Genomic DNA, 14,481 nt, shown 5'->3' on the forward strand with positions numbered 1-14,481 from the left:
TCCGGGTTAGTTCCATTCAAATCATGCAAATTAGAGTCCAAAACAAGGGCAAAAGAGTTCGAAAAAGTAGATACGACGGAGAAGTATCACTGCGTCCCGCCCCTATCCGTCGCACCAAGCATGGCTCTGATCATCGGAGTGGTAATCTCAATCGCTGCCCTGACCCCCCCCCTGCCTGACCCTGCTCCGTCACCATCCTGCTCCTGCGCTGGTGTGCCGTTTCGAGACGGCAAAGAAGCCACACGCGCATCACATGGGTCGCTCCATTGATATGTACTCACTTGGACTAGGGTTCATCTCATCTTTGAATCATTTCTTGATCCAATGTTTGCTTGGATGAATTTTGTTGAGTGCATCCATGTTATATCTGATGCGTAATAGAGCATTGTGTCATCTATGAATGCTGGTTAATTTCTTCTACATATCACAACAATTTGATTTCCAATTCCCACTGTTGGGGATAATCTTTGTGTTCGACTTGATTTTAGAATTTGATTGATTCCATCTACTTAGATCTGTTTCCACTATAGTATGTTAATGCTTCTTAGTTTTGTAGCATATATAATGCTATACAGCTACTTCTGCATTGTATTTGTTTTTCATCCAAGTGCCAAAAATAGTAATACATATCTAAATGTTGGCGAGTCAAAACATCCATCCCTTTGCTGGCCAGCAATTTGTACCTTTTGCATGTAAACTAGCAGAGCTAATCATTTTTTGTGAAATTGCTTTGCAGATCACAATATGATGCACATGTTGGTGGCAAGTATTGCTAATTTCTTGTTGATTTCACGAGGTATGATTTATGTAGATATAGCATTAAATTTATGCTTAAGAAAATCTATGCTTCCTAAGTACCCTGTTTGTGTTTCTTCAGTTCAGATGGTTTATGCAATAAAATGGTGCTTTGAAGTATCCATCCTTAAACATCATATGCTTCATCAACGTGTATTTTGAAGCTTCTTTTGTATTACTAGTTGTTGCTTGCTACATTATATTGTTATGCATCATGCCTAAATATTTTATGTTTCAAAGGTGTAGAAAGGCAGTGGCAGGGTAGAGCAGCTTGAGGATGAGGAGCACCGATGGCCTTCATACAAGTCATGAATGCAAACAAACGAGTTGGCAATGGAAATTTGGTGGAAAAAAGTCGAGTGCTGATAAATACCTCTGGAATGATGATAACCTTGCTCGCACTAGGGTTGGTTGCTTCCTAACACTTGAAAATATCATGCGACATAACCACATTGTCAAGCTTCAAAGAGCAAATAGATAGCAAGCACGAAGCATGTGTCGCTTGGAGATAGGAAGCAACATGGCTGCATTTCTAGTGTTGATTGAAACAAACATGAAGCTAGAGGGAAGCATGCGCCAAAATCAATGGAAATATTTGCTACTACCAGTTTTACCACACAAAAATGTGACTGTGATTTGACTATTTTTTTGGAGCCAAATTCAACTTAGGAGCAAACTTTTATTTCTCCAGATGCATATTCTCAATTCTGTTGAAGCATGTGTATGCAAGTGAAAGTAATTGCGATTTTGATGGAACAAATATATAACGCTGGAAGCAATACTTTGATTGGTGGAACCAATATTGTGATACAAAAGCACTGTCCATTGCCATCTTGAAGGAAGAAAATTTGTAGCAATGAAGATGTTGTATGAACAAACGAAGCACATAAACAAACATATGTATCATTGGGAGCAAATTAGTTTGCCGATGGAAGCACTTTTGTAGTGGATGGAAGAAAAGTTTTCTTGTGTTGCAAACATAATAAAAAAGATTCATGGGGCTCAAAATTTCCCATGTGGAATTCTTGGATGCAAAATTCTCTTACACTAAAGCAAACTTTTTGGAGCTATATTTTTCTTAGCGGAAGCCAAACTTTGATTGCAACAGAAGCAAATTGTCTCGTCACTCGATGCAATTTTTTATTACGGTAGAGACAAAATAAAATGTTACACGTGATGCAATTTTTTTAGCATTAGAAGAAAAAATATTCGTTGAATATTGTTTTCAAAATAAACAAGCATGGATTTTTAGCCTCATGAGATATTGTGGTCGATGGAAGCATCAGCAAAAACGAACTTAGTACATTATTCTGGCAGATGGAACATCAGCAAGAAGGAACTTACTACATGTGTGCATTTCGATAGCAGTTACGGCTGGAAGCATGTAAATAAAAGCAGTCCGTTACAAACAGACTAACCTTCCCTCGTACTAATCCAGCGTCCGTTATGCTACTAATCCAATGGCCAGCGAATGGTGTGATAGATGCAGGAAATCAGTAGTCTGATTCCTAGCACTTTCCTATTTTTCGTAAGACTTCAGGATTCACCCATGCGACTAGGCTTATGTGCGGCACTTCTTCAGGCTCAAGAAAATGGAGCATATTGTTTGTAAAATATATGTACTTTTCTTTAGAAAAGATGCTCAACATGCAGGGACGAAGCGAGAAAATAGAGATAGGGGGGCAAGAACTAAAAACATCAAAAATCTTTGGATACATAGTCACATAACTTAGTAAATATTGGAAGATATAAATAGTCAATGTATGTCTGTTGCTCCACAATAAGAATAAAAATTACATATCTATTAATTTGAAGCTGGATTTACGAGCACCGGTATCAAATATCTCAATAATATCGTCGGAGCTAAACTTGGCTGTTATTTCCTTCTCAATATAGACTATAGTGCAATTATGAAGAAAATCATGTCCTAATTTACTTCGAAGATGTGTCTTGACAAGTTTCATTGCGGAAAAGGCTCGCTCTGCTGTTGCAGTTGACACCGGTAGAGTTATTACTAATCGTAACAACCCCTCAACCATAGGATAATCAGAAGACTTGCCAGTTTTAATTATTCCTTTTGTCATATCAGCAAGTGATTTGCAATTTTTGATCTCTCGATGGTTAAATGTATCAAGCTGGAAATGCGGTAATTCACACTCCAACCGATCTCTTTCTTGACTAGAAAATCAGCAGGATAGAACTTTTCCACTAGAGTGCATATCATTGACTTGTCGAAGGCATCATGTCTAGGGTCCAATGATGAACAAAGATCTAGAAGCTCCGTAACTTGAGAACAGAATCGATCATTCAACTCTATCACTTGTTGATCTATTGCAACATTAAACACGTCTACTTTGTAATGATGGATAACTATGGTGTTGTCATGCTTATTTCTTGATTTTGTTACATCAACATACCTATACTTGTAATATATATGAAAAACATGAATTAGTTGCATGATTTAGACAATAATGAGTAAGTTTGTAAGTGACTAAATCTCTACATTGGAATTTAATGAACATAGAGATAGGGAAAGAGACATACCTTTGATCCATGTCCGGGATATCAATCTCATGTTTCACACAAAATGATTTCACATCTTCAAAAAGGCTTTCCCATCCATCTTCTCTCAGTTCAGCAAGTAATGACTTTGTGTTAGAAACACAATCCAGTGCATTAGCAATATCCAAACTTTTATTTTGAAGTTTAACACACAAGATATCCGTGATTTTCATAATTATTTCCATTAGGTGCAGAATGAAGACAAAATCAAATGTGTTTAATATCTTCAGGGCACCCGTAGCGTCTCCTCTTGAATTCCTTGTAGCCGAGCGATCAGTTGCTACACTTCTTAGAACTGAAACAGTTGCAGCAAACATCTTCAGCAAACTTTTGATTGACTTATAGTGTGAACTCCATCTCGTGTCCCCGGCCCTTTGTAAAGATCCTATTTGATTAGCCCCTCTTCCAGTGTCAAGCTCTCCCAATTCAATCTCTCTAGCAATTTCAGCTGCCTGGTTTTCTAGTAACTCATCATTATGTTTGGGAGATGCACTAACTGTATTCACAACAAAATTTGCATGTTGGAAAAAATTATGAACCTCATTTACCTCCCTTGAAGCGGCAACCAAAGCCAATTGGATTTGATGAGCTAGACAATGGATATAATAAGCATAAGGACACTCTTGGAGAATTAGAGCCTTTAGCCCATTCCACTCCCCTCTCATATTGCTTGCTCCATCGTACCCTTGGCCTCTAATATCTTGCACATTCAACCCATTATCAACTAGGACGACAATGATTTTATTCTTGAGAGTCAAAGGACAAGTGTCACTAACATGAACAAGGTCAAGGAAACGCTCCCTTATAAACCCTTCTATGTTCACAAACCGAAGAACTACTGCCATCTGCTCTTTTTTAGACTCATCCTCACATTCATCAACCAATATTGCAAACTTGCTATTGCCCATTTCTTCTTTAATTGAGGTTTGCACTTTTCGTGAAATTATGCTAGCAATTTCCTTCTGAATAGTAGAGGAGGTGTACTTTGCATTTTTAGGAGCATTCTGTACAACTTCTTGTACATCCTTATTATAAGAAGCCAAAATCTTAATCATTTCCTTGAAATTACCTTGATTCTTGGAATCCTCAGATTCATCGTTTCCTCTACATGGACATGCTTCGAACATTAACCACCTGATGCAATCAATAGAGAATAATTATTATATATAATGCATTAAGAAAATTGGTTTAAATTAAATATTTGTTGCTTACCTCATGGCATCAATAGAAGTCTTAAGCCTCAGTCTTGCATCAAGAACTATTTGCTTAGTTTGCTTTTTCATCACCTTGTCAATATGAGTTGGATTATTTTTCAGATTTTCATAACACCGAACTGCAAAGTTATGAGCCGAGCTGGGAGTACTGCCCATATGTTTGAGAAAAGCACATTCTTTTCCATTGTTAACCTTCTTCCACTTATCAAATCCTTTGACAGTGAATGTGTGTGAACCACACTTCCCAACTGGCTTCTTCGAAAAGAGAAAACAAGGCAAGCAATATGCACATTTTGTATTAGTCGAATATTCCAACCACCAAAAATTTGTGTACCAATATTTTTGGAATCGCCGACGAACAACACTTCTTTCATTATATTCATAATTTTCCAATTCGGGCTGATAGGCCCCCTCACATATATAAAAACGCCTAGCATCATCTTGCTTTTCTGGAGGGAGTTTCCAAATTTGAGGGTGCCTCCCTGGGGCTCGATCATATTTTGTGGTTATAACTCTAGCTTCTTCTGTAACTTCTGGCACTGGAACATCTTGAGCATCACCTTCAGCATGACTAGGGTTGTTCTCTTCGCTAGGTTGCACATCATTTGTATTAGCACCATTATCATGTTCACATGGCTGAGAGCTTGAACCAATTGGCTTGAAAAAAGTATGGATTGATTGAGCTCTCTTCCTCTTCATGTCTAGAGAACACAATTGAACAATCAAAAAAAATTCCTAATTAGTTTTTAATGTCTATATTCCTACAATTACATTCCAAGAAGGCCTGATTCCAAAACAGAAATTAATCCAATGCTGGTTCTGCAAAAAAACTGACCTTTCTTCCTTATCTGGTCGCTCATCGGTGTGGTCGGCCGGCCGGAATACGCCTGGCCGCAGGTGTGCAGGACTGAAAGCGGATGCCGGATGGATTCAGGCCTGGATGGATTCAGAGGAAGAGTGTCAATTGTTAGCCCAGAACTGAAAGAGGTAGAACTCATAAGATAGATGTATATCTGTAACTGCAAGCGGATAGTTGTAATTGAGATGTGTAGGATTGATTGAGATGTGCAGGATTGATTGATTGGACTGAGATTGATTGATTGAACCAAACTAATTTTCTCACGGCCAAACTTGCCTAGGAGTGTGGCAGGTCTCGTCGAAAGCAGACTCTGCTGCGTGCCTGTGTCAAAGAGGGACCAGACGCCAGACTCGTCAGAGACGTCGGCTTTCCCTTCTCGAATCTTGACCGAACGGATAGAGACAGCCAGACAGGCGGTCGGCGGCCGGTGGCAGCGAGCAAGTTTTTCGGATCCTGATCGCAAGAACGAGCGCCGTCTGTGCGTAGGTCGTGACGTGATTGACGTCGTGTGTATTGCTCGATTTCTTCCAACTCCTTGACGGTGGCGTGGGTTATGTTTCTTTTTCCCTGGCTCTGGGCCTGTTGTGTGTACGTACATGACCTGACTCTGGGCCTCTGTCTACGGGTACGGGAGCATGGGGGGGGGGGGGGGAGGGGAGACAACTATAAATTGCATGTGTACGAGAAGAAATTTCGCTCCTAACTAATCGTTGTCAAGGGATAACTAGATCGTTGAGGGGGGGGTCTAGCCCCCCCCCCCCCCCCCCCCTCTTAAAATCGTCACTGTCGATATGAATCACATTTTCAAATAAGAGAGCCATCAATCGAATTACAAGATCACAAAGACAACAACGAAAAGTACATGATAAAAAGGTGTCGGGAAGGAGGAGGAGCACGTAAACAAAATTTGAGGACTCATGTCCTGGTTGTCGTATAGAAAATTGCAAAACATGTTTTGTAGTATTCCTTAAACAAATTTCGCACGTCTGTCTCAATGAATCTGATCCGGTGTCCAAAAATGTTCAAGCAGCTCCGCGGTCGCTCAGTCGTAAGAGCATTTCTATCAGGCGCGTAACGGCGCGGCGCACTAAAATAAAGATGCAATGTTGAAATAGTATTTTTTCGCGCCGCAGAACGCTGGCTTCAGCGGCTGCTGCAAAAAATTGTATGTGCAATCGTCGCTTCAGCAGACGCGCGCGCAGCCGACACTTACAACATGTTCATTTTGACAATATAGTGATATTCCAAACATAAAAAAAATACATAGTTTAATTGCACGACATATCAACAATCATGCCACATCATCCTCCAACCAAGTCCAAAATTACCCAACCAAGTTCATGACATAAAAGTTTTGACAAACAAACAACACATCAACAATAATGTCGCATCCTCATCATCGTCCTCCTTTTTCTCCTATTCTTCTTCCTCATCCGGAGACGTTTCTTCCTCCTCATCTTCATTGTCGCACGCTGCATCATCATCGAGAGCTCGAAAGGTGTTGGCAAGATCTCCAACGATATCATGCAAAGGTATGTGAGACACACCGGAAGACATGTGTCCATCCATGTCACCCGAAGATGCTCCCATGCCTTCCATGAGAGACCCAAAGCTCATGCCTCTCATGCCTCCCATGGTAGAACTGAAGCCTCCCATGCCTCCCATTGTAACACCGAAGCCACCCATGTCGTCAATGATAGCTCCGAAGTCACCCATGACTCCCATGCCTCACATGTCACCCATGTCTCCCATAATAGCTCCCATGCCACCAATGCATGTGAGAATTGTTGGAGCTAACACCATAGTTGTTGGAGACCAATGAGAATTGTTGGAGCCAACACCCATAGTTGTTGAAGATCAATGAGAATTGTTGGAGCCAACACCCATAGTTGTTGAATACCAATGAGAATTGTTGGAGCCAACACCCATAATTGTTGGAGACCAATGAAAATTGTTGGAGCCAACACCCATAATTGTTGGAGACCAATGAGAATTGTTCGAGCCAACACCCATAGTTAAAATATATGTCTCATCATTGAAACTACAAAGTATATACAACAAAATAAATAAGCTATCCATATGTATCCATCATGTAAAAACCACAACAAAAAGAAGTGGGCGAAGTCATACCTTGTGGCCATTTCATCGAACACGTTGTGCGCATCGGCCGTCGGCGCAATAAGCGATCTCACTGGCGCTTCGGTCGCCGCCGCAACCGTCGCATTCCCTGCAAGATTCTTCTAGGGTCGCCTAGAGGAGTCGTCCGCCGTTTTGTTCTTCTTTCTGGACATCTGCCTTCGCCACCGTCGCATTTGGAAGCTTCGAGAGGGGGGCACGTGGTTTCACGACGCGCGCCTGCGCGACGTCACCTGCGGAGATCGGCCGCGGCGCCATGAAAAGTCCGTGCACGAGACCTTTGGTTGGAGGAGCACCGGTGGAGGCGAAGCTCCCCGGGCTATGGTCGGTCGTGGCGGCGGCTACGCCGACGACAGAGGGGTCGTGGGCGTAGGAAGGGGTGAGGAGGATGTCGGTGCGGCCGTCCATTGAGCGAATTCGCCGGCAGCAACATAGGACGGGGCGAAGCTGAGGGGGCCGGAGAGGGTGGCGACAGTGTGACGCGGACGCTTGAGTGTGCAGCGCGCGGGAGCGGACGCACGAAATAAGCAGCGCGCAATGCTGTCTCGCCCCCGCGCGTTGAACCATTTATGCCATGCGCGTTTTTTACGTCTTCATTGAAGCGTCTGGAACAGTTACACGCGTGTAAAATTTGTAATCTATTACGCATCCGTGCACGAGACATTTGTTTGGAGGAGCACCGGTGAAGGCAAAGTTCCCGGGGCTATGGTCGGTCGAGGCGGCGGCTACGCCGACGACACAGGGGTCGTGGGCGTAAGAAGGGGTGAGGGGGATGTCGGTGCGGCCATCCATTGGGCGAATTCGCCGGCAGCAACACGGGACTTGGCGAAGCTGAGGGGGCCGGAGAGGGTGGCGACAGTGCGACGCAAACGCTTGAGTGTGCAGCGCGCGGAAGCGGACGCACGAAATTAGCAGCACGCAATGATGTCTCGCCCTCGCGCGCTGAACCATTTATGCCACGCGCGTTTTTTTACGTCTTTGCTGGAGCGTCCGGAACCGTTACGCGCGTGTAAAATTTGTAATTTATCTAGCACTACGGTAATATCGCACGTCTTGTTGGAGATGCCCTGAGTTGTAGCCATCGGATCGCGCTGAGGCCTCAGGGTGGCGGGTTCCGTGCTTTGTCCGGCTGGCGATCGAGTGTATCCTTTCAGCTTGGCACCGATAATTGTCACCGCAGTTGTCACTCCACGAGATGCAGAAAAGAGGCTCTGATCTTATCACGCACAACAGAAACAGAAGCAGAAACCCTCCCCACCACCAAGACGTCGCGTAGCCCGTCCCTCCATTTGTGTGGGCGCATCTCATGTCATGATCACATCACGGGCCGCCGCTTCGACAGTGCCACGGCATGTTCCAGATAGGAACAGCACCAAGAATCAATCGGCTAGTCACTCAGTCCCAGATCGAACAGCTCGTGTGCACTGTGAAGCAGCGATGCCGATGGGGTCGACCACCATCAACCTCCTCTCGCCAATCGCCGGCAGGCGACGTGTGATTCACAGGTTCAGTGTAGCTGATGGACCACCGCACCGCAGCATCGCGGCGGCCTCCACGCCTGCCGCGTCGATCGGGCGCGCGGCGTTGCTTTCGTCCAGCCGGCCGGCAGCCCGCCGCTGGTCTCTGACGCGCCATCGTCCTTCGCCCACGCTGATGCGAATTTATTCAGTCTGTCTGTCGGGGTCCAGGCGGGGCTTTCAGCGCTGTGCTGATGCACTGTTTCTCTCGACGTAGTACAGAGTCAGGCCCATAAAGATGCATTATTGTTTCGGAGATCCGCACCGTATCCAGCTAAGAAGCACAAATTTGGCAAACAGTCTCTACGGTTAGTACTACTACATATCTATAGAAAATCTCACGTTTGCTGATGAACAGACGCGTCTCACAGTTGCTGCAGATTCAATTCATACGGAATTCTGCATCTCAATGGTCAAAGGTTTCAGACAGGCAACCAAAGTAGCAGCATAAATATACTCTCATGTTTCAAGCAACAATTTTCGCTTTGTTACTTTCAGAAGAGTGACTAGCCCACCAAATTAAGTTGTTCCTCTTCCCACTAGCCGATTAACAAGGACCAGTAGGAATTAGGAGATGACCGTGGACGAGCAGAGACAGAATATCTTGACCGATTGAATTGTTCTTGAGAGAAGTTCAACGCTGCTGCCAGTTAGCTAGTTCCTCCTTTTTGCACGTCGCGGGAATCTTCAAACAAGCGTGTCTACTGATTTATCTAGTGCTAGCACTATAGTAATCAAAAAAACTGATGGCATGTGTTCCATCAGAAACCAGCCGCACAGGAGTGCTAATCAGGGGTGCTTTATTTTAAGGGGCGGATTAGGTAGATCTCGAGAATGATTTGGAGCCGACAGGGCCCAGATTTGGTGGCCTAATAGCTGTGCTTAGCCATTTTGCTTGGAGACGACTCATCAAATGTGTACAGAGGCATCTTCAATCACATGATGGTCCCTGAATCTGACACTGTTCGTTGTCTCTTTATTTTTGTCTGTACGAAGTCAGATCCAACCAACAGTCTAAACTGGATCCTGGTAAAATCCTCAGATTTCTGCAAAAATCTCGACCGGATTGCAACTGAAATCCCCCAGAATTGCACAGAAACCATCCTTTGCTGTGTTGATCCCGTCAAAGTCAGCAGCGTCTTCGGCTGCGTGTCGCCGTGTGCGGGTGCCCCCGGTTCCCGGCGCTGGCCTCCGCCTCAGGTAACCGGTCGTTGTCATGGCGTCCCTGGCGAGCATGTGATTGCGAGGGGAGATGACGGATGATGGATCGCCACTAACGCGCACACCATCAGTGAACAGCGGAGCAGAAAGGGAGAGGGGGTGTAAAGCTACCCCATGGCGGCCATGAAAGGGCAAGCTTTGCTCTTCTCGATCGGCAAAAGCCGCCTTTCAGTGCTTTCACAGTTTCACGAGTGAACAGACGAAAAGAAAAGTTCGTCGATGTTTTGGGTTGGATGAACGTAGGGATCCAAAGAGTTTCGAAAGACGAAAGAACAGTTTGATTTCGGTGCGATTTGTGAAAAAAAAATCCCAGTGTTCTGAACATGGCCTAGATTTGACTGATCCTTACAAGTTGCAAGGCGCCATGGACTGATCGAGAATGGAAGCCTTATGAATTCTAATGGCCTAGAGCTACATGCTAATGAGGAATGGTTCCTTGGCTGTTCTTGTTCAGTAGAACCAGTTGGGTCCAACGTGCTTCTGCGGCTGCTGCTGCTGCATGGCGCCGGCGTAGTCCGCCGCTGACAGGTCGAACCCTGCGCCGAACCTGCCCAGCTCCGGCGCCGCCATGCCGAACGGCGCGTCGTCGCCGATGAAGAACGCTGCGCTCTGATGATGCTGCTGCTGCATATGGTTGTTCGAGTCAGCAAGCGAGCGTGGCGCCAGATGGTTGCCGGTGCCGATCTGCAGGCCGGGAGCGGTGTCGTCGCTTGTTGCGCCTCTGTGCGCGGCCACGCCGGTCTCGTACATGCTCATCAGCCCGGCGAGGCATCTCTGGTCGGCCACGGGCAGGCCGAAGTCGAACCCGCCGAGAGCCTGGCTCTGCGGGCTGTAGGGCGCCCCCGGGAAGAAGGCCGACGCCGGCTTGCTCTGGGCGGCCGCGGCGGGGTGGTTCTGGTTGTACCTGCAGGTGTACTGGTGGGCGTTGCGCGCGTTGCGATCGAGGAAGCCGAGCGCGTGGTCGGCGTGCGGGCACTGCACGTTCTCGCAGGTGTAGACGCGGGCGTTGCCGTTCAGCATCAGCTCCGGCTCGGCGTCGGCGGGCGGCGCGCTCCGCTTCTGGGCGTGGGTGAAGCCGACGTCCGCGGTTTCTTCTTTCATCAGCGCAGGCGGCATGATCATGAACTCGTTGCTCGTGGAAGCATCCATGGTAAGGTCGACGAAGGCGGCTGCCTCGGAGCGTGCCTTCATCTGGTTCGCGGCCTCCTCGCCGAAGAAGTCGACGTCATACTCGCCGGAGCTGGCGTCGAACGACAGCGCGCCGGCGGAGGGCCGCGGAGGAAGGCAGGCGCCGGGGTGCAGCTTGTGGCTGAGCTCCTCCTCCGTCTTGAGCACGGCGAGCCATGTCACGATCTCCCTGGCGGTCATCTTGTCCTGCAGGCACTTGGACTGCCGCACGAGGCGGCGGACCTTGTCGACGTCGGGCGACATGTGCTTGATGACGGCGGTGAGCACGGCGACCTTCCACGCCTTCTTGAGGTCGTGCGGCTTCTTGTACGGCGGCGGGCCCAGGTCGTCGGGCACGCCCGCCTCCTGCCACCACGCCTCGGACGTCCCCTGCGGCCACCACGGCGGCGGCACGCCCTTCTCGAGCGGGAACCGGCGCTGCGGCGGGTCGCAGTGCTGCATGAGCGACGAGAGCAGGGAGCCCAGCGTGGTGTCCTGCAGCTCGTGCAGGGAGCGCGGGCCGGCCGCCGTAGCTCCGTCGTCCCCGCCACACGGCGGCGCGGCGTTGTCGGACTGGTGCTTGGCGATGGCCGCGGGGGCGTTGCGGTCGAAGCGGACCTTCTCCTTCCACCAGGCGCGGAGGTTGTCGGAGGCGCCGCCCACGGGCTTGCCGTTCTCGGGGACGATGCCGTAGACGAAGCCCTGCGCGCTGCACGCCTCCATCATCTTGAGCATGTACTTGAGGATCCCGTCCTGCGCGCGCGACATCTTCTTGCGCCGCGCCTGCTGGTCCTGCTGCGACGGCGGCCGCCTCAGCCGCCCCTTCCCCGCCGTCGCCGCGCCCCCGTCGGGCCTCTGGCTCTGCCGCTGCTGCAGCTCCTTGAGGCGCTTGAGCCTCATGCGGTCGCGCCACATGCGGCGCTCCAGCTCCTCGATGCCGTCCACGTCGTCGTCGTCCTCCTCCTCCTCGCTCTCGTCCTCGTCGGGGAACCTGTCCCGCGCCCGCTGCTCCGGCGCCGGCGCCTGCACGGGGTCCACGAGGTCGCCCGCCCCCACGAAGCAGCCGGCTCCAAAGAACCCGAAGCCCTTGTCGACGTCGCCGTCCGCCGCGAACTCCATCCGCCGATCCATCATCGCCACCCCTCCTCCCATCATCTCCACCGCACACGCACGGGCACGGCACAGAGCCCCTACGAAGCAATCAAGCAACCCCTCGCTCCTCACCAAGGCTCGTGGTAGCGGAGTCTATGTAGCCACCTGCGCGCAAGCTACACGACGAAGAAACAAAAGTGAGCACGCATGGACTCTAGAGTGGCAAGAACATGCGCCCATGGAGCTAGCAGCAGAGCAGCCAAAAGAAATGGAGCGGCAACAGACACGGATCAGAGTTTGCGAGCCACGAAACGGCCAAACTGGTTGATCGGGAGGCCTCGTGACTACAGTCGATCAGCCGAAAAGTAAAACAAACGGGATCTTGGTTGGTTGGAAGTAAATGCGATCGTACCTCTTCCTCTTTACAGCATCTATCGCTGCATCTCTGGTTTTCGCTTGGCTTGGCTTGGCGGGCGGATGAGGAGGGTGGGGAGGAGGAAGGAGGCGAGGAGGAGCACGTTTTGTTGGGGGCGGAAACAGGAGATGGGGATGGGGAAAGAGCAGCGAGTGAGATGGCCAATATATAATGGCCGGCATCTGGATCTTTTTGACCAGCGATTTTGGCGATGACCTGCAAGTTGCATCGATGATCGGTCGAGCGAGCCATCGGGGTCTCCCGTCTCCCCCGTGGTCTCGCCATGGTGGGCGTTGCACACGTGGTGGATGCTCCGTGCCTTATTAGTGGTGGCGTGAGTGTGAGGGTTGTGTGCAGTTGCTGGTGTTTGCTCCTTTTTTGCTAGAGGGCGTGTGCAACCGACTGGAAAATTTCCAACGTTTCAATAAACTTTCTGGGGCCTGCTGTTAAAGTGCAAGCATGCCATTCCCGCAAAAAAAAAGGTGCAAGCATGGCATAGAACTATAGAAGTTGTTTAAAAGTTAACAAAAATGAAGAACATGATACATTAGTGGTGGCATTTTCCCGAATCACTTCATGCCTTCCTCTCATGAGGAGACATTCCCGTCGACTACGAAGGTGTCTGTGATGGTTTCATTAATTTTAAAATAATATATCGGTTCAACCTTTCGAAGTTGCTCACAAGGCTAAAGAGTCAATGTGCATGCGTGTGTTCATACGGATGAGTGTAATATGCATACGTACGAGGGTCTACAAAGAAATAACAAAATAAAATGTATGCTCTGTTCCATCGCGGAAGCCCTCTCCTCACCAACAACTATCGCCACACCGCGGCTTGGTGGTGAGGTTGACCATTGCGTGCTAGGCAGCCACACCTCGGGACCGCGGTCCTATGCTAAGGCTCTCTTGACCCCGTCCATTGGTGGTCCCTTGGCTCGTAGGACCACGTCGACTCACGATCGTGTCGGGCAATACCTTCTTGCTGTGATGCTCTTGGTTGGGTTCATGGACATTGATGTTTCACTGCATGAGGAAGGATCATATGCTCAATGAAGCCTTGATACCGTCTCCACAGGTTGCACATGTGGTCAAGTGTCTCGCAAGCTGCTCGACTAGTGTGATGATGTGTTGTTGAACTCTCGAGTTCTGTTGGTCGAAAATGGGGAATTTTTCGAGCGCCTAGGGTGTCTTCTAGTCGAGGAAAAATTGTCAAAAAGTTTTGTACAATTTGGATCCTGTTTGGTATTAATTTTCTATAAAACCAAAAATAGATAGAAAATAGTAACTGTCACTAGGCATTGGGTTAATAGATTAGTTTCCAAAAATAATATAAAAATACATATAAAGTATCTAAGATTGATAATATAATAGCATGAAACATTCAAAAACTATAGATATGTTGATGACGTATCAGCATCCTCAAGCTTAATACATGTTCGTTCTTGAGTAGGTAAATGATAAAAGCAGAAGTTTTAATTTTGAATGATACCTAGCAAGTTTATC

The 14,481-nt window shown here is 47.9% G+C and overlaps 1 protein-coding gene across 2 annotated transcripts; it reads right to left on the minus strand.

Moving 5' to 3' along the window:
- Positions 1 to 10,559: 10,559 nt before the first annotated feature.
- LOC123424679 (protein ETHYLENE-INSENSITIVE 3-like 2) lies at positions 10,560 to 13,139 on the minus strand. 2 transcript variants are annotated; one of them, XM_045108342.1, is made up of 2 exons: positions 12,976 to 13,139; positions 10,560 to 12,728 (listed from the first exon to the last, which is right to left on the minus strand). In XM_045108342.1, the coding sequence occupies exon 2, from the start codon at positions 12,624 to 12,626 to the stop codon at positions 10,755 to 10,757; it is 1,872 nt and encodes a 623-aa protein (XP_044964277.1). In that variant the 5' UTR covers positions 12,627 to 12,728; positions 12,976 to 13,139; the 3' UTR covers positions 10,560 to 10,754. The 2 variants fall into 2 exon arrangements, with proteins under 2 accessions (XP_044964277.1, XP_044964276.1); XM_045108341.1 differs by having other exon boundaries at positions 10,560 to 12,739.
- Positions 13,140 to 14,481: the final 1,342 nt, after the last annotated feature.

Source organism: Hordeum vulgare, chromosome 2H, assembly GCF_904849725.1.
Source record: "Hordeum vulgare subsp. vulgare chromosome 2H, MorexV3_pseudomolecules_assembly, whole genome shotgun sequence".
NCBI classification, from domain to species: domain Eukaryota; kingdom Viridiplantae; phylum Streptophyta; class Magnoliopsida; order Poales; family Poaceae; genus Hordeum; species Hordeum vulgare.

Bases quoted from the DNA above. Each gene is read 5' to 3' on its own strand.
- LOC123424679 (XM_045108342.1), bottom strand. From the start codon at position 12,626: ATGATGGGAGGAGGGGTGGCGATGATGGATCGGCGGATGGAGTTCGCG.